This window comes from Saccostrea cucullata, unplaced genomic scaffold (genome assembly GCF_032062105.1).
Source record: "Saccostrea cucullata isolate Sc308-1 unplaced genomic scaffold, CSIRO_AGI_Scuc_v1 ctg10743, whole genome shotgun sequence".
Taxonomy (NCBI): Eukaryota; Metazoa; Mollusca; class Bivalvia; order Ostreida; family Ostreidae; genus Saccostrea; species Saccostrea cuccullata.
In genome coordinates, this window is record NW_026923501.1 from 2,343 (window position 1) to 21,868 (window position 19,526).

Genomic DNA, 19,526 nt, shown 5'->3' on the forward strand with positions numbered 1-19,526 from the left:
TTTTTAAAAAAAATGGCTACAATTTTATAGAATGACTAATGAACCAAAATATTAGAGTTTTCATGTACTATCAGTCCATATCAGTTAATGCGATTACTTACATGAATGTTTTAAATTTGATGCTGTTTATCTCTGAATTCTTGGATCCACGCGTAAGCCGCAGAGGATCTTTACACATGCGCTGACCTAGTTAGGAGATTCTATTAAGTTCTGACCATCATTTACGTAATAACCAAGAAGACTTTGCATGAGAACATACATGTACAGTGCACATGTATATTTTGAAGAACCCCCAGCACCCAGGCAATGTGTGTCGGACTCTATGATTTCTGTGCAGCTTGTTTTCTTTCTGAATAATAAAGCCTCTTTAGCGCTCATTGTTTACATCTCAATCTATATTTAGGGGAAAATCGCATCATCATCAAACTGACAGTCGGTGATCCTCGGGTGGCCTCAGTATTGAGATTCAATATATATAGATACAACACACCAAAACTATAGATATTTATAAGTGTATGGCTCAGTAACAAATTAAACCATCTGTTGTAATGATTTATTCCAATGTTTCAACCTGAATTTAAAATAAAACAAAATATAATCACATTATGATGATAACGTCGTTCCGTAGATTTTTCAGAGCAGCGTGGGTTATACTGAATGCCACTGTATAGTTTAACAACACAATAATCACAATAATCATTGGTCCGCACTTCGCGTTAGTCACAAAAACAGTGTCTACTTACACATTGATGGATCCAAAATTAATATAACTGAGCTATAATGTCACAAACACAGGATCGTCTATCCACGAGGTAAGCAAAACAAACTTCCGTTGACTGTAAACAATGAAAAATAATGTCCGACTCTAAAAGTTCCGGAATATCGTTAACGATATACTCCCCCCGACGTTTCTTGGCAAGTTCACAACTAATCACATTCATCCACTGGCAGTATAACTACAAGTCTATGAACAGATCTGCGAATGACAGTGTCAGTACACCCGTCATACCTTGCACCTGGTCCCACGTTCTTGTATCGCACTGTGACGTCTCGTACTTTTCCGTCTGTTCCAGGCTCTGCCTCGGCAACTTGAGCAAGTTTCCACTTTCCACGAATTAGATTTGTATCCTGGACTAACACAAGATCACCCTGCTTCAGATTTCTCCTGCTTGTATGCCACTTCTGTCTCGCAATAAAAGTGGGAAAGTAATCTCTAATCCATCTTTTCCAAAAGGTATCAACCAGCTGTTGAATGAATTTCCATCTCAGTCGTGGATTGCAATGTTCTTCTATTTGCATCTGAGGAACTCGAACTGTGGATCTCCCTAACAGCAAATCATTCGGGCATAAGTATGTTCCTTCGTTTGGGTCACACACCTTGGTCCCGATAGGTCGCTCATTTATTAAATTTGCAGCTTCAAACAACACAGTTTGCAACTCTGAAAACGTTAAAATTGAATCCCCAACAGCAATTTGCAGACATCGCTTCACAGACTTGATTAAGGATTCACTACAACCATTCTCCCATGGAGCGTCCGCAGATTTGATGACGTTCCATTCTACTTCAAACTTATCCAATTCCTTGCCTGCAGCTACTAGCTGTGTGCCTGCATCAGAAATCATTCGCTTTGGATTGCCACGAAGTGATACAAATCTCCTGAATACAACATGGAAACTTCCTGTGTCGTAACCTTCCGCTAAATCGATGTACACAGCCCTGCAATTGAGGCAATTAAACAATACCCCATATGCCTTTCCATGTGTTCGTCTTTTGACTGTGTCACGTATGGTATATGATCCAAACATATCAACGGCACAGTTATAAAATGGAGGTGCTGGATTCAGTCGGAATGAAGGTAAAACACCCATCTGTTGTTGTATTGTTACTTTATCCCGCTTTCTGCACACAACACAGTTATCCTTGACTCGTCTAATGATTTTTCGAACTCCGGGAATCCAGTATCTGCTTCTGATTTTTGCTAACGTCACCTCCAATCCTGCATGATCTTCATCATGAACACTGCGCACAACTAACTCCGTAAACTGACCCTTTCTTGGCAGCAAAGAGAATTCTCTCTGGTTCCATGATTGTTTGATCCATTCAGCCATGCGCTGTCCAACGCAAACAACCCCATCTTGATTGATGAATGGCCCAAGTCTTTGAAATTTCTTCATGCAATCATCTGGTAACTTTTCCTGCGCGTGCTTAACCCAACTCCTTTCTGCTTCCACAGATGTCCCTGAAGTGATCTTGCTACAAATACCTCTAAATGTTTTCCATTTCACAATGGCTAAAACCATGCTGGTAACTCGAAGAAGCTTCTTCAGACTGGCAAACCGCTCTATATCTATAACAGCACATCCATGGGAAGAACGATTCTCAGAAGTGATTGACATTGTCACCCCAATAATATCAGGTATCTGATCGCTGTCTATGGTATTTTCTTGACTTATTGGTCAAAATTCAAATGGAGTTCTCAGAAAATCTGGCCCGTTTTGCCACTTAGAGTCAGTCCCTAAAGCACTTGCTACTGCAACCCTTGTAGTCATGTCGGCAGGGTTCTGATCTCCTTGAACCCACCACCACTCAGTGGGATCAGATGTACTTTGTATTTCAGCAACACGTGTTGCCACAAATGTCCCAAAGCCATAACTCTCTCGCTGTATTTGCGCTCTTACAATCATGGAGTCGACAATATGCACAATCTTACTGAATTTGAAATTCATTTCTGTTACTAGTTTTTGACGCAGCCTAGATGCAAGCACTGCTCCACAGAGTTCAAGACGAGGGGTAGACAACTGCTTTGCTGGTGCAATTCGATTCTTTGCTATCACTAGGCTCGATGTGTATTTGTCATCTTCGGTATGCCATCTGATGTAGGCACATGCACCGTAGGCTTGCTGACTTCCATCCGAAAATATAACAAGCATTGGATCACTTTCTGTGTTTTCCGGCATAAGGCATCTTTTGAATGTTAAATTCTGCAAATCATAAAATCCTGTAAAGAACTGAACCCACTTAGCCCTCATATCTTCACTCATAGGCTCATCCCATCCAATTTGATTTTCTTTGGAACACATGGTCCTCATGAGAATTTTTGCAGACAATACATATGGAGCAACCAGTCCAAGAGGATCATATATGCCTGCAACCTGACTTAGAACCATCTTGCGAGTTAGACTGTCCGGAATTAGATGTAATTGTCCATCCTCGATATCATCCTCTGTATGCTTTCCACGTCTTTTTGGCGAAAAGTTCAGTTTTGCCTTGAACATCCAGACATCATCTTTGGGTAACCAAATCATTCCAAGAATGTTTTCCTGCTCGGCACATAACACATTCAATCCTGCAAAGTGGTCATCTTGATCACCAGAAACAATCCAGTGTTTTACATGAAATCCTCCACAGCTTAAAAGTCTTTCAGTGTTCAGAATTATTTCCTTGGCTTCACAAACAGTATTCACTGAAGTGAGTAAGTCATCCACATAACTATTTTTGATAACAAATTCAGCTGCCTTTGGATATTCTTCCCGATTCATTTCTGCTGTCATTCGCAAGGCCATGGTAGAGATTGCTCCGCTGGGTTTATCTCCAAATGTGACTGACATTAAGACATAATGATCAGGTGGTCTGTCTATCTGCAAGTCCCTCCAGACAAATCTGTGTGTGTCCTGATCTCTTTCCGACAGTTTGATTGCGTTGTACATCTTCGTGATATCTTCAGCAATTGCAATTTTTCTTTGCCTAAATCTGATAATAACTCCTAAAAGGTCGTTCAGAACATTTGGCCCCTTTGCCCAGTAATCATTCAAAACATGACCCATGTACGAGGACGATGAATCGAATACGATCCGCACTGGTGTAGTCTTGGAATTTGGTTTTAAGACTTCATGGTGTGGAATGTAGTGGATAGGTCCTTCATACCTTTGCACCTCTTCAGCCGTTAATTTTCTTGCAACGCTTCTCTGCACCATATCCGCAATCTGGTCACCATATGCTTCACTGTACTCTTGTCCAGCCTTTTCTAAGCGCCTTTCCGTGCATTTCAACCGACATACCGCTGCATTGATATTGTTGGGGAGAGACTTTGGATCCTTAATCCAAGGGTACGTAGTAGTCCAGTTCTTGCCCACTTCATCATACTGAAGTCCCTCCTTTATAAGATGTAACTCTCGTTCCTCCTTCAATGTGTAGCTTCCATTTCCAGGTGGACACTTCCCGCACCTGCAACTTCCACACTTTGGTACACAATGCGTTCCCAGGCCTTCTATGTCGAAAAAATTGTCAACAGCATTCTTAAGGCTCTCATGGTTTAACCGTATTGGTTCGATTATCCTTCCAGAAGTATGGTGAATGCACACAAGATTTGACTCCGTTGTAACAGGTACGTGTAACTTGGCGTGACTTCCTCTAATGCAGTATCCAAATTGATTTCGCATCAATTGAAGATTTCCAATTTGATCAATTTTCTCAGGCAATAAGATGCAGCAATCAGCTCCTATCAGCAGGTCCACTTTTCCTTCTGGTCTCACTATATCTCCCTCTTTAATCCCTTTAAAGAATTTCACAACTCCATGAACATCCACCTTTGAAATATCTGCTGTAATTTTGTTCATTCCATATACTTTCACTTGCCAGACCTTGCCATACATGTCTGTCAGTGGCAGTAAGTATTCTTTGCTTTGAATACACTCAGATGTGTTTCCCACCTTCGTCACTGATAATGTCACTTCACGCCCCTTGAGTCCAAGCTTCCTAGCGGATTCAAAAGTTAAAAGAGAAATATTAGCACCAGGATCCCATAAGGTGGTCAATGGGATATTACCACTCTCTATTTTGCTGATCATGAGAATGACTCCCTTCTTTCCCTGCTCTTCGTTAACAATGTTTACACTGTGATGGTGTGCGCTCGCGTTCACTATCACCCCATGTAAGAAAGGATGATGAAATCTGCCGCATTTTTGTTGACGAAAATCTGTGATTTCACAGGGCTTTCTATAATTACATCTTTTTGATAGATGTCCACTTTTCAGGCAACTAAAACAAGCACCATTTCGTTTCAGCAACTCCATCTTTGTTTTTCCATCAAGAGCAGAAAAACCGGTACAGTCCCCAATAGAATGATTGTCAGTCTCATGATACCAACATTTTTTCCTGAAAGAGACATCATTTCTGGAAGCATCGTGTATTGCTCCCTCTGTTTTCCATTAAGAAGCGCATCTGTCACTTGTGCTAATCCTTCAATCACCTGTTGCATTTTCTGTTCATTTTGCTGCATTTGACTCTGTATAACATTAACAAAAGAATCGTCAAATTTCTCATTTTTTTTGTGAGCTGGTAATATTATGGATTTTTCCTTTACGAGAAACACTGGCATTATTACTTTCTCGAATATCCGAAGTCATATATTCAATTGCAGCTCTTTCATCCAAAAGGAATCTCAACAAATCAGAAAACGTTGTAGACTTCAGTCTAAGTTTCAGCAAAGCCCATTCTCTCTTCTGGATAGAGGGTAATAATTTCTCAATCTCACTGATCATGGTGGCATTGTCCATTTCTTTTTCCAAACCCATCCGCTTCAGAATCAACCAACATCCCTCCACTATCTCCACCATTTCTGTAAACTTTGTGCTGTCTCCCCTCAGGAACTGCCTTCAATGCCCTTATGTCGGCCAGAACGGTGTCCGCCAACTTTTCCGGTCTTCCATACTTCAGATCAAGACGTTTAAACATTTCCTCAAAGTCATTATCTACTCCCTTTATAATTTCAAAAGGCTCTCCAGATAAGGAATTCTTCAAAGCAAAGGGATCTTTTCCATATGTTGGAATCATGTGAGTAAAATAGTCTGACTTAAAACTCGGGTAATTTCGAATCTTGCCGCTGAAGTGTGGCGGATCTAATTTTTTCACTTTCAGGGATTGTTCTTTCACGCATTCTTTCACGCATTTCTCTTGCGATGTGATTTTCTTGGTAGTTAATTTGAGACAAAGGGACCTGGCCTTACACAGCTCTTTGTATAAAGTGTTCATATCATGGTTTGCTTCGTCCATCTTTGGTTTATCATTTTCATCATCTGAATCAAAGTTCTCTAGGTACTCACTATGTCGTACTTCCATATCTTTATATGACTGTTCCAAATCACTGAGCATCTGTTTGACAATATCTGATTCCTCTTCATCCTGAATTTTCTCCAAAAGGCGTCCATATATTCTGTGGAACCTTCCCTTTGCAGTACTTCGCTTTTTCCGTAACATCTTCCTAATTTCCTCTCCCATGTTCTCCAATGTGTTGAAATGTATGGCTCAGTAACAAATTAAACCATCTGTTGTAACGATTTATTCCAATGTTTCAACCTGAATTTAAAATAAAACAAAATATAATCACATTATGATGATAACGTCGTTCCGTAGATTTTTCAGAGCAGCGTGGGTTATACTGAATGTCACTGTATAGTTTAACAACACAATAATCACAATAATCATTGGTCCGCACTTCGCGTTAGTCACAAAAACAGTGTCTACTTACACATTGATGGATCCAAAATTAATATTACTGAGCTATAATGTCACAAACACAGGATCGTCTATCCACGAGGTAAACAAAACAAACTTCCGTTGACTGTAAACAATGAAAAATAATGTCCGACTCTAAAAGTTCCGGAATATCGTTAACAATACAATAAGCATCGTACTTCTTTTCTAATTTTTCCTTGGCTTTCTTCAAATAGGCCTAAACCGAAAGTAGATCACACACTTCTTAGCTAGTTCTTCTAAAAGGAAACCAGTTTACATGCTACTTGGAACTCCTTGTGTAGATTCTCACTTGAGATATTGTAAAACTCGAGGATTCCCGAAAGATTAATGGAGGCTTACACTAGGACTTCGCTTCCGGCATACAATCTTAATGTGTCATCTCCCGAGGGAGATGACAAAAAGAAGTACGATGCTTATAAATATCTATAGTTTTGGTGTGTCGTATATATATATTGATCCTCAATACTATGCCTTATTAAATTGGTAAGCCACACAAGGAGAATTAACAATGACGTGTTTCTATATATAGATTTGTTGACGCGAAGGGAAAACTGGTTCTCGCACAAAATAACAAGCTTACAATTAGATTCTGCAAAAAATGAATGAAGAGTGGTCAACGCTAATTTTATGTAAATTTTTTAGTCTGTAATTGGATTTATTACATTAATTGCTGTCAAACTTTAATGATTAGCTGCTTTTAAATGAATGATAATTATTGTTGATAATCCGTATTGTGTTAAGAAAATATATATATAGTTCAAGGAAAGTATTTGAATTTAAGTAAATTGTAAACACCTAGAAGCACAAAGACCGCTAGAATGAAATTTCACCGAAAATCGCCTTGGGTTCTCTCGCAGACGTCCATGCTTTCCATTAATATATTGCGGCCAAAAGAAACTGCGTACTTTACTGTGGAGTTTGCTGAATAAGTCATTTGGGAACTTCAGGTGTAATAATCCATATATTCATTGCATTAAAATATTTCCCTTTCTGTTTTATTTCTTTGACATTATTGATACCAAAGAGATGACATTTCAGGCTTTCTGGAAAGCCAAACTTGTTTCCAACTTTCAGTTTGTAAACATGTGTCCGACTTTTGGGACACACTAATAACCGGATATACGAAAGACCTGATATTTACCTGATGTTTTTATTTTAGATTAAATGACAATATTGAGTAGTTTCAAATACTTATTTAAATACTTTATGACTTTGATGCATAATGCTATACAAAAATTCGTTTGTTTGGAATATTTACTGACGATTTTGAATCAGGTCAAATAAGGTTTTTAGTATATCAGGTCTTTAGTACCTTCCCATTTCCCACAATGCCGGGCGTTGTTTACAAACAAGAGGCCCCGAAAAGACTTCCTCTAAACTAATGCAGAAATATTTTGATTTTACTTATTGCTGTGTACATCATCACATTATATTAATTATTTGAATAAAAAGAAAACAGAGAAACACCGAATCAAAAAAATATCTTTCAGATGCATCGATCAACTAAAACTATGCAAGAGGCCCAGTAAAGGCTTGGCTATAGTAGACAACTTGTTCCTGTAAGGTTTCTCACATATTTGTTTTATAAAAAAGTATTAAATATAGCTTGAAGTTTATTTCTCTTTATATCAAACGACAAGATTTAATCAGTTCGAAATTATTTCAGTCAAACTTTTTCATAATATACCAATATTTTTAGCTATCAGAAAAAAAAACCGTGTATGAGCTATTAACCCCTAATTATGGGGGTCAGCCCCTTTTCCTTGATCTTATATGAAAGCTCTTGTAATTATGCACAACTTTTGTTATACATTTCTTACCAAATTATTCTCGGTTCAAAAGTTATTATACAAAAAGAAGCAAAATTTCATGGAAAAAAATTACTAAAAATTGCCGTCACATAGCTTCCGATCTTTAAGAAATCAGCTGATAATTTTATCGTTATGCACATCTACAATGTATTGGCTACAAGTTCTCCAACTTTCATGTAATGATCATATGTCGTTCTTGAGATTATTAGTGGACACGAGACATCAAAATTATCAATTAAAGGGCAATAACTCACAAAGTAAGGCATGTATCAAAAAATTGAAAGCAGTTGTAAATAGGTGTAAATACAAGGTATCTAACCTGAAAGTTTCATAAAAATCAGTCGAAAGGTCTTTGAGAAATCGCCTGTCAAAAATCCGGCGGGAAAAAAAAAGCAAACTAGAGCCGAGCTCGTTGCAAAGCAACGAGTAGGTCTTCCGTCCTGTTTGACCGGAAGTAACTTTCCTTTAAAAAAGAAAGAGAAATGAAGTCCAAAAATGGTTTAATCCTCCAAATTTATGTTAATTTTAGCAAAATTAAGCCTTTTTTGGCAACTTCCGGTTTGACCGGAAGTACCGGAAGTACCGTCGACGGACGGAAAATTAAGATTTAAGCTTCCAGTGACATATGATATCCATAAACCTGTCAAGAACAGCAAAAATATGCAATTTTTTACTACTTCCGGTTTGACCGGAAGTGACGTTACTGGACGTATTTTGACGACCCCATTAGATAAAGCTTGTCATTTTGAACAACTTTGCTTCTTTGATGTATTACAAATTCTCAATACGTTTTGAGATATAAAGAAAAAACTTTCGGCCCCTCTAGGCCCTTAAATTTAGGGGCCAGCCCTTTTTTCAGATATCATTTGAAAGATCTTGAAATTCTACACTTCTTTCGTTCTATATGTTTTCACAAAATATTTACAAGTAAAAAGATATCGAAGAAAAGGTGTGAGAAATTTTGAAATTCTTGATAGGACTATTTTTGCGCCATAGCGGGCGTCGGCGCTTCCTACTTCCAGTAATAATGATATACTCAATTCACATCTCCAAAGGTTGCTCTATCATCACTGAAAATTTCATACTTCTATCTTCAACGGTTTTTGAGAACATTGCCGGACAAAGTGACCCTCTAAAAATGACAAAATCGAGAAAATCTCCGAACCGGAAGTGACGTCATCAAAATAAAAAAATTATTTCTAGATTTTTTGATGTTCTATCAGACCTGAAAGTTTCATGAAAATCCATCCTGCCGTTTCCGAGAACTCGCGTGCACAAAATCGGTAAGAAAACTAGAGCAAAGCTAGTTGCAAAGCAACGAGTAGGTCTTCCGTCCTGTTCGACCGGAAGTAGCATTAATTTTTTAACAAAAATGAGAAATAACGCCTAAAATGGTTTGAATCCTCTAACGCTATGTTAATTAATGCAAAAATAAGCAATTTTTTGGTACTTCCGGTTTGACCGGAGGTGACGATGACGTACGAAAAATCAATTTTTATGCTTCTAGAGACATTTGTTACCAAAAAACTTGTCAAGAACGGCAAAAATACGCGTTTTTCGACTACTTCCGGTTTGGCCGGAAGTGACGACGACGGACGTTTCTTGACGACTTCAATAGATTAAGCTTGTCATTTTGAACAACTTTGCTTCTTTGATGTATTACAAAATCTCAATACGTTTTGAGATATAAAGAAAAACTTTTGGCCCCTCTAGGCCCTTAAATTTAGGGGCCAGCCCTTTTTTCGAGATATCATTTGAAAAATCTTGAAATTCTACACTTCTTTTTTTTCTATATGTTTTCACAAAATATTTTCAGGTAAAAAGATATCGAAGAAAATGTGTGAGAAATTTTGAAATTTGTGATAGGTCTATTTTAGGGCCATGGCGAGCGCCGACGTGCGTCATTTCCGGTAAATTTGATATACCTGATGCACCTCTCCAAACATAGCTCTACCTAGCCTCAAAGTTTGAAGTTTTTATCTAGAGTCGTTTTTCGGGAAAATTGTGGACAAAATGACCCTTAAAAATCAGAAAATCGACGATATCTCTAGACCGGAAGTGACGTCATTGAAACGGAAAAAACGCATAAGGTTCAAGTGATGTTCCATACGTCCTGAAAGTTTCATAAGATTTTGTTGAGCCGTTTTCGAGAAATTACGTGCACAAAATCGGTAAGAAAAAAAAAATAATAAAAGTGAAAAAGAAACCGAAGAAAAACAATAAGGTCTTCCGCTGAAGACGGAAGACCTTAAAAAATAAGAAGAAGAAAAATAGTGGAAAAGAAACCTAAGAAAAACAATAAGGTTTTCCGCTGAAGACGAAAGACCTTAATAATAATAAGAAACAGTAGAATAACAGTAGGGTCTTCCGAAGGAAGCTCGGAAGACCCTAATAATAATAACTAGAGCAAAGCTCGTTGCAAATCAACGAGTAGGTCTTCCGTCCTGTTTGACCGGAAGAAGCTTTCATTTTTAACAAAAATGAGAATTAACGCCTTAAAATGGTTTGAATCCTCTACAGCTATGTTAATTAATGCAAAAATAAGCAATTTTTTTCGCTACTTCCGGTTTAACCGGAAGTGACGACAACGGACGGGAAATTAATTTTTATGCTCCCACAGACATATTATACCCAAAAACTTGTCAAGAACGGCAAAAATACTCGTTTTTCGACTACTTCCGGTTTGCCCGGAAGTGATGACGCCGGACGTATTTTTACGACCCAAATAGATGAAGCTTGACATTTTGAACACATTTGCTTCTTTGATGTATTACAAATTCTCCATACTTTTTGAGATATAAAGGAAAAGTTTTTGGCCCCTTTAGGCCCTTAATTTTGGGGGCCAGCCCTTTTCTTGAGATATCAATTGAAAGATCTTTAAATTCTAAACTTCTTTGGTTCTATATGTTTTAACAAAATATTTCCAGGTAAAAAGATATCGCGGAAAATGTGTTTAAAACTTTGAATTCACGAGAGGACTATTTTCGGGCCATAGCGAGCGCCGACGTGCGGCACTTCCGATAAAAATGAAATACCTTACGCATATCTATAGACTTAGGACTATCATGCCTGGAAGTTTCATGATTCTATCTAAAGCCATTTCTTAGAAAGTCTGCGGACAACCTGACCCTTCAAAAATCATAAAATCAACAATATCTCCGAACCTGAAGTGACGTCATCTAATCGAAATAATACGTATCAGGTTCAAGTTATGTTACATAAGTCCTGAAAGTTTCATGGAAATCCATCGAGCCGTTTTTGAGAAATCGCGTGCACTAAATCGGTAAGAAAAAAAAAATAATAATATAGAAGAAAAAAAGTGAAAAAAAAACCCCGAAGAATAACAAGAAGGTCTTCCGCTGAAGACGGAAGACCTTAGTAATAACTAGTTGCGAGCAACGAGTGGGTCTTCCGTTGAATTTCTCGATAAGATGAGATGTGATTTTGACTGAGATATTCGTTAAAAGAGAATGACATTAAGTTTTCCTTCAATAATTTTAAAGTTTCTGTTTTTTATCACGATATTCTGAACATCTTTTGTTCAATATATTATAGCTTATAAAAATACTCCCTCTTTTCGACACGTAAAGCATAAGAAATATAGCATTTTGGCCCCTTGCAACCACTTATTACGTAACATATGATCAAAATTTTGTAATATATTGTTGCAAATCGTTAAGATGAATATTTTTGCTTCTCATAATGGATACTTATCAAAAAATATTGATCATGAAGGAATTGAAGATGAAAGACTTTTGACCCCTCTAAGCCCCTAATTTAAGGTGTCAGCCCCTTTTTCTTGATATCAAATGAAAGTTCTTGTGATTTCAAAGACTTTTTCTTCAACACCTATACAGAGATTTCTTTTCTTTGTGGAGATATGCTTCATATAAATATTAAGGGGCAACCCCTACAAGTCCTTAATTGGATCGTTTTACAAAAATTCAAAGTATGCATATTGTTCAGAACATTATTCTGACAATTATTTGATCAATATTGCTTATCAAAATATTCCCCCTTTTCGAGATATAAAGCGTCAAAGATTTGACATTCTGGCCCCTTGTGACCCCTAATTACGTATCATATAATCAAAATTGTATCATATATTGTTGCAAATCGTTCAGATAAATACTTTTGCTTCAGTAATGTATAACAAAATATTGTTCATTAGAGAGTTATAGATAAAAGAGGTTTGGCCCCTCTGAGCCCCTAATTTGAGGGGTCAGCCCCTTTTTCTTGATATCAAATGAAAGGTCTTGTCATTTTGAAGATTTTTGTTCAACACTTATTCAGAGATTTCTACTCGTTGTGGAGATATGCTAAATTGAAATATTTAGGGGCCACTCTTACGAGTCCTTAATGGGGCCGTTTTACAAAAATTCAAAGTATGCATATTGTTTAGAACATTCTTCTGGTCATCTTTTGTTCAATATTGCTTATCAAAATATCCCCCCTTTTTGAGATATAAAGTGTCAAAGATTTGACATTCTGGCCCTTCGTGACCCCTAATTACGCAAGATATGCTTAAAAATTTAGAATATATTGTTCCAAATGCTCTAAAATCAAATAATATCGAAAATTCGAGCAGAAAAAATGATAAAATTTTTTGGTCATGTGGGGGATCGAACCCGGATCGCCCGCGTGACAATCCAAGGCGCTAACCATTCGGCCATTGGGATCGCCGCTTCTCGTTTTCAAATGCAAATATCTCGAGATTGGCTTTTTCGATTTTCAAACAAATTACATATTTCGCTTCTGCAAAAAGGGTCTCTATTCCAATCAAATACAAAAATATTAAAAAAGAAAAGTTGAAAAATTACGTTTTTCAAATTCGCTTCCGGTATCGACCAGAAGTACTGACGACGCACGAAAAGGCGATTCTGCAACGCTATGAATCATGAACTATCATCTCCAATTAATCTTCAGTTCATATCTTAAGCAGTTTTGGCTACTAAATCAAGACAAAATTGCATTTTAAAATCAGAAAATTCCCCATATCTCACGACAGGAAGTGACGTCATAAAAACGCTTAAAAACCTATCAAGATCAATTGATAAGATATTACATATGAAAATTTCATGTAAATCGGCCGAGCCGTTTCTGAGAAATCGCGTGCACAAAATCGGTTGGAAGAATAATAATAATAACTAGAAACGATCTCGTTGCGAGCAACGAGAGGTCTTCCTCCGATTCTGAAATAAAAAGCAAAAAATCCAGCTTAAAAGTCATAAAAAATTTCGGTCATACGGGGGATCGAACCCAGGTCGCCCGCGTGAAGATCCAACGCACTAACCATTACGCCATCGGGAACGCCGCTTCAAATTTTTAAATGTGAATATCTCGAGATTCGCTTTACCAATTCAAAAACAAATACATGTAGCACATTTTGCATCCTATAAAATGTCTCTATTAACGCTATAAAAATCAAAGAAAAATAATAAAAAACAAAAAAATTGAAAATTTTGATTTATTTAATTCGCTTCCGGTAGCGACCGGAAGTATCGACGACACACGAAAAGGACATTCCGCATATTTAAAAGTCATGTCCTATGTTCTCCAACAAGTCTCCAGTTCATATCTTTAGTAGTTCCTTAGATCTGGAACTGACAAAATTTCATTTTAAAATCAGGAAAATGGCCATAACTTGGCACTGGAAGCGACTTGTTCCAAAATTCTTCCAAATGTAACAATGTCATATGAGAGCGCATCATCCCTGAAAGTTTCATGAAAAACCAATGAATAGTTCTCGAGATATCGCGTGCACAAAATTTGTCTAAAAAATAAGAATAATAATAAGAAGAAACAGTAGAATCACTATAAGATATTCTGTGAAGACGGAAGACCTTAATAATAGAGAAAAAGAAACCGAACGAAAACAATAAGGTCTTCCGTTGGAAACGGAAGACCTTAATAAAGGTAAAAAAGAAACCGAAGAATAATAGAAGGGTCTTCCGCTGAAGACGGAAGACCCTAATAAAGGGGAAAAAGAAACCGAAGAATAATGGAAGGGTCTTCCGCTGAAGACGGAAGACCCTAACTAGATGAGATCTCGTTGCGAACAACGAGTAGGTCTTCCGTCCGATTTTTCGATAAGATGAGATATGATTTTGACTATGATCTTTGTTACAAAATAATGATATCAAGACTTCTCTCATTTGATAAAATTCTTTTAATTTATTCAACAAACTCAAATAATTATAGATGAAAGTGATTTGGCCCCTCTCAGTCCCTAATTTGAGGGGCCAGACCCTTTTCTTGATTTCAAATGAAAGGTCTCGTGATTTTGAACACTTTTTGTTCAAGACCTATTCACAGATGTCTTTTCGGTAAAGAAATATTTTGCATGAATATATTAAAGGGCCACCATTCCAAGTCCTTAATGGGGCCATTTTATAATAATTTAAACGGTGCATATTGTTTGGAACATTATTCTGACCATCCTTTGTTCAACATTGCTTATATCAAAATATTTCTCCTGTTCGAGATATAAACCGACAAACACTTCATATTCTGGCCCCTTGTGGCCCTTAATTTCGTTATATATGATTAAAATTTTATACGATGTTGTTGCTATTCGTTAAGATGAATTCCTTTTAATCAGTAATATAATACAAAATATAGATCATTAAAGAGTTATGGATGAAAGACTTTTGGCCCCTCTGAGCCCCTATTTTAAAGAGTCAGTCCCTTTTTCTTGATATCAAATGAAAGGGCTTTTAAATTCAAAGACTTATTGTTCAACGCTTATTCAGAGATTTCTTTTCGGTGTGGAGATATGCTGAATGGAAATATTTAGGGCTACCCTACACATCCTTAATGGGGCCATTTAAAAAAATCACAGTATGCATATTGTTTAGAACATTATTCTGACCATTTTTTGTTCAATATTGCTTATCAAAATATTCCCCCTTTTTGAGATATAAAGCGTAAAAGATTTGACATTCTGGCCCCTTGTGACCCCCTAATGACGTAACATATTATCTTCATTTTATAATAAATTGTTGCAAATTGTTAAGATGAATATCTTTGCTTCAGTAATGTATAACAAAATATTGATCATTATAGAGTTATAGATAAAAGACATTTGGCCCCTCTGAACCCTTAATTTTAAGGGGTCGCCCCCTTTTTCTTGATATCAAATGAAAGGTCTTGTCATTAAAAAGATTTTTTGGTCAACACTTATTCAGAGATTTCTTTTCGTGTTGGAGATATGCTGAATGGAAATATTTAAGGGCCATCGCTCCAAGTCCTTAATGGGGCCGTTTTACAAAAATTCAAAGTATGTTTATTGTTTAGAACATTATTCTGATCATCTTTTGTTCAATATTGCTTAAGCAGGGGGAATAAGGAAGCATACAAAATATTCTACCTTGGCTAAATCAGTGCTGCATTATGACATCATAGTAGGCAAGATGACGTCAATTTTAGAATCAGGTTTTCGTTATATTGGTACGTAGCTATGTAATTTAACTCTAGAAAATGATTAGAAACGTGTACACTATAACAAAAATAAAATGTTTTTATTTTGTTATGCTGTAACGGTCATTATGATTGAAATCTACCACCGATGACGTCATCTGTGTACTTCAAGTAACTTGGGAATTGATCATGTCGTGTAAAGAGAATTTGGCTAAGACGGCATGTTCAAAGATATGTAAAATGGAGTTTATAAAAGGAAATATCGGAGATATTGTGTTTAATTCATATGGAGTTCAATTAATTAAACAGGTATGCTAATTTATTTTCATCGATTATATTCTTTTTCGAAGACAGTCAGCTATATTACCGGTACGTATCCCGGTCGGCCTATCGTCCGTCATTCTTGACCAAAAAATGCAACAGAACAACAATAAGCTGGATATTTTAAAACATACGATTTGTACATTGTACGGATTGAAAGTTTGCATTTTGACAAACTTGGAAAGTGCTGCTAGAATCCCGAGTTAAGCATGGTTGTACGGAAAATCTCGATTCATATGTATAAAATTCAAAACAAAGGGTAAAATTTCGTGCGAATGTGTGGAATAAATATTTTACGGACAAGATAGTGGGATTCTATCAGCACTTTTTAGACAAAATAGATGTTTTTCAGCTATATTACATACTCAAAGAAATTATCAAACTCCGGGGTATTGTTGTTCTGTTAGCCTTTTTATTAAGGAAAAGTTTGCTATTAATAGAAGTCACGTGATGCCGTGGCGGTGATGCACGTCTTTGCGTTAGACACGCTTTTGTCTGTATGCCAAAGCAAATGAGAGATTACGTTTATCAGTGGCTTTGGTAATTTATTAATTTAAATTTTCTTCAAAAAGTCTAAATTTCCCGAGAAATTACTTATATGCTTCCTTAACATACCCGCGTATCAAAATATTCCCCCTTTTTGAGATATAAAGTGTCAAAAATGTGACATTCTGGTCCCTTGTGACACCTAATTACGTAACATATGATTAAAATTTTATAATATATTGTTGCAAATTGTTACGATGAATATCTTTGTTTCTGTAATGTATAACAAAATATTGATCAATAAAGAGATATAAATGAAAGAGTTTTGGACCTTCTGAGACCCTAATTTGAGGGGACAGCCCCTTTTCTTGATTTCATATAAAAGGTCCCGTGAATCTGTCCAACTTTTCTTCTATATGTTTTAACAAATTATGAATAGATACGAAGATATAAAACAAAAGATGTCAACTTTTGTGAGATGTTTCCGAGACATTTTTTGGGCCGAGCTTCGGCGCCTTTTGCGCTATGAAGATTTGGACGCCTGCCTTCAACTCAGCAAACCTTCCCTTATTCTCACTGAAAATCTTGAGTCAATGTTTTAAGTCGTTCCGGAGGAATTTTCAGGACAAGCCGACCCTCTAAAAATCAGATAATCGTCCATATCTCACGACCGAATGTGACGTCATCAACGAATAAAATTTCCGACAAGGTTCAGATAAATATCTATCAGATCTGAAAGTTTGGTGAAAATCGGTCGAGCCATTTCCGTAAACTCGCGTGGACGAAATCGGTAAGAAAAAAAAGAATAATAATAGGGGAAAAGAAACCGAACGAAAACAATAAGGTTTTCCGTTGGAAACGGAAGACCTTAATAATAGGGGAAAAAACGAACGAAAACAATAAGGTCTTCCGTTTGAGACGGAAGACCTTAACTAGATGAGATCTCGTTGTGAACAACGAGTGGGTCTTCCGTCCGATTCTTGATGAGATGAGATAAGATTTTGATTGAGATTTTTTACAATGATAATTTTCTTAAGAAAAATGATTTTACGGCTTTTATGTTTAAAAAAAAAATCAATGAACCAGCCTTTTTTTCAAATCATCTTAAAGATCTCATGCTTTTAAACACTTTTCGTTAATCAAGTGTTCAGAAATTGTTTTTCGCTTTCGAGAGCTATTAGCTTAAGAAATATTTAGGGGCTAACACTTCAACTCCCTAATAGGGACGTTTAGCGAAAAGTGAAAGGTTGCATAATGTTTAAAACATTATTTTGAAAATCTCTTGTTCAATATTACTCTTCAAAATATTTCCAACTTTTGAGATATAAAGCTTCAAAGATTTAGCATTCTGGCCCCTAGTGATCCCTAATTATATACCCTATGATATGAGAATCGTCCTATATAGTTGTAGATTCTTGAAATTAACATTTATGCTTCAGTAATGTTTAACAAAATATTGACTGCTAGAGAGTTAGAGATTGAAGACCTTCCGCCCCTCTTGGTCCCTAATTTGAGTGCACAGTCCCTTTTTTTAGATTTCATCTTAAAGCTCGTATGATTTCGAACACTTTTTGTTCCATAACTATTCAGAAATTCTTTATCCTTTTCGAGTTATTTGCAAAATAAATATTTAGGGGCCAACCCTTCAACTCCTTAATGGGGATATATAGCGAAAAATGAAAGACTGCATATTGTTCAAAACATTATTTTGAACATCTTTTGTTCAATGTTACTTATCAAAATATTTCTCACTTCCAAGATATTAAGCGTCAAAGATTTAGCATTCTGGCCCCTTTGTGGCCCCTTGTTATGTACCATACATAAAAATCATGATATATAGTTGTAGATTGTTGAGATAAACATTTTTGCTTCAGTAATATATTACAAAATATTGCCTGCTAAAGAGTTATCGATTAAAGACTTTTGGCCCCTCTCAGCCCTTAATCTGATTGTCCAACCCCTTTTTCTGGACTTTACCTTAAACCTCTCATGATTTTGAACACTATTTGTTCAATACTATTCAGAGATTCTGTTTCGTTTTCAAGTTATTTGCAAAGGAAATACTTAGGGGACAGCCCTTCAACTCCTTAATGGGGACGTTTAGCGAAAAATGAAAGGTTGCATGTTGTGCAAAACATGATTTTGAACATCTTTTGTTCAATATTAATTATCAAAATATTTCCAACTTTTGAAATATAAAGCGTCAAAGATTAAGCATTCTGGCCCCTTATGGCACCTAATTATGTACCATACAACATAAAAATCAAAATTTGTATTTGTAGATTGTTGAGATAAACATTTTTGCTTCAGTAATGTATAACAAAATATTGCTTGCTAAAGAGTTATCGATTAAAGACTTTTGGCCCCTCTCGGCCCTTAATCTGATTGTCCAGCCCCTTCTTCTGGACTTTACCTTAAACCTCTAATGATTTTAAACTTTTTTTGTTCAACAACTATTCAGAGATTCTTTTTCGTTTTCGAGTTATTTGCAAACGAAATATTTAGGGGCCAGCCCTTCAACACCTTAATGGGGACGTTTAGCGAAAAATGATAGGTTGCGTATTGTTTAGAACATTATTTTGAACATTTTTTGTTCAATATTACTTATAAAAATATTTCCCAATTTTGAGATATAAAGCGTCAAAGATTTAGCATTTGGCCCCTTATTATGTACCATACGACATTAAAATCAATATATAGTTGTATAAGTTGAGCTAAATATTTTTGCTTCAATAATTTATAACAAAACATTAACTGTTAAAGAGTTATCGAAAAAAGACTTTAAGCCCCTTTTGTCTCCTAATATGATGAGCCAGCACTTTTTTCATTCTGCACAAATTTTGTTCAGTATGTTTTAAAAAAATAATTATACTTTAAAAGATATGATGCAAAATGTCTTAAAAAATCAGTCATGATTCGTGTCCTAAGTTTTGTCCCCTACCGCGCTTCCATAC

General features: G+C 36.3%; 2 protein-coding genes across 2 annotated transcripts; both read right to left on the minus strand.

Moving 5' to 3' along the window:
- Positions 1-927: 927 nt before the first annotated feature.
- Positions 928-2,397, minus strand: LOC134264165 (uncharacterized). The gene has a single exon (XM_062746466.1). The coding sequence runs from the start codon at positions 2,395-2,397 to the stop codon at positions 928-930; it is 1,470 nt and encodes a 489-aa protein (XP_062602450.1).
- A 60-nt stretch (positions 2,398-2,457) lies between these two features.
- On the minus strand, positions 2,458-5,073 carry LOC134264167 (uncharacterized). Its single transcript, XM_062746467.1, has one exon. The coding sequence runs from the start codon at positions 5,071-5,073 to the stop codon at positions 2,458-2,460; it is 2,616 nt and encodes an 871-aa protein (XP_062602451.1).
- Between the last annotated feature and the right edge of the window lie 14,453 nt (positions 5,074-19,526).

What these genes read in the sequence shown, in the direction of transcription:
- LOC134264165 (XM_062746466.1), bottom strand. Translation starts at nt 2,397, where the DNA reads ATGTCAATCACTTCTGAGAATCGTTCTTCCCATGGATGTGCTGTTATA.
- LOC134264167 (XM_062746467.1), bottom strand. Translation starts at nt 5,073, where the DNA reads ATGGAGTTGCTGAAACGAAATGGTGCTTGTTTTAGTTGCCTGAAAAGT.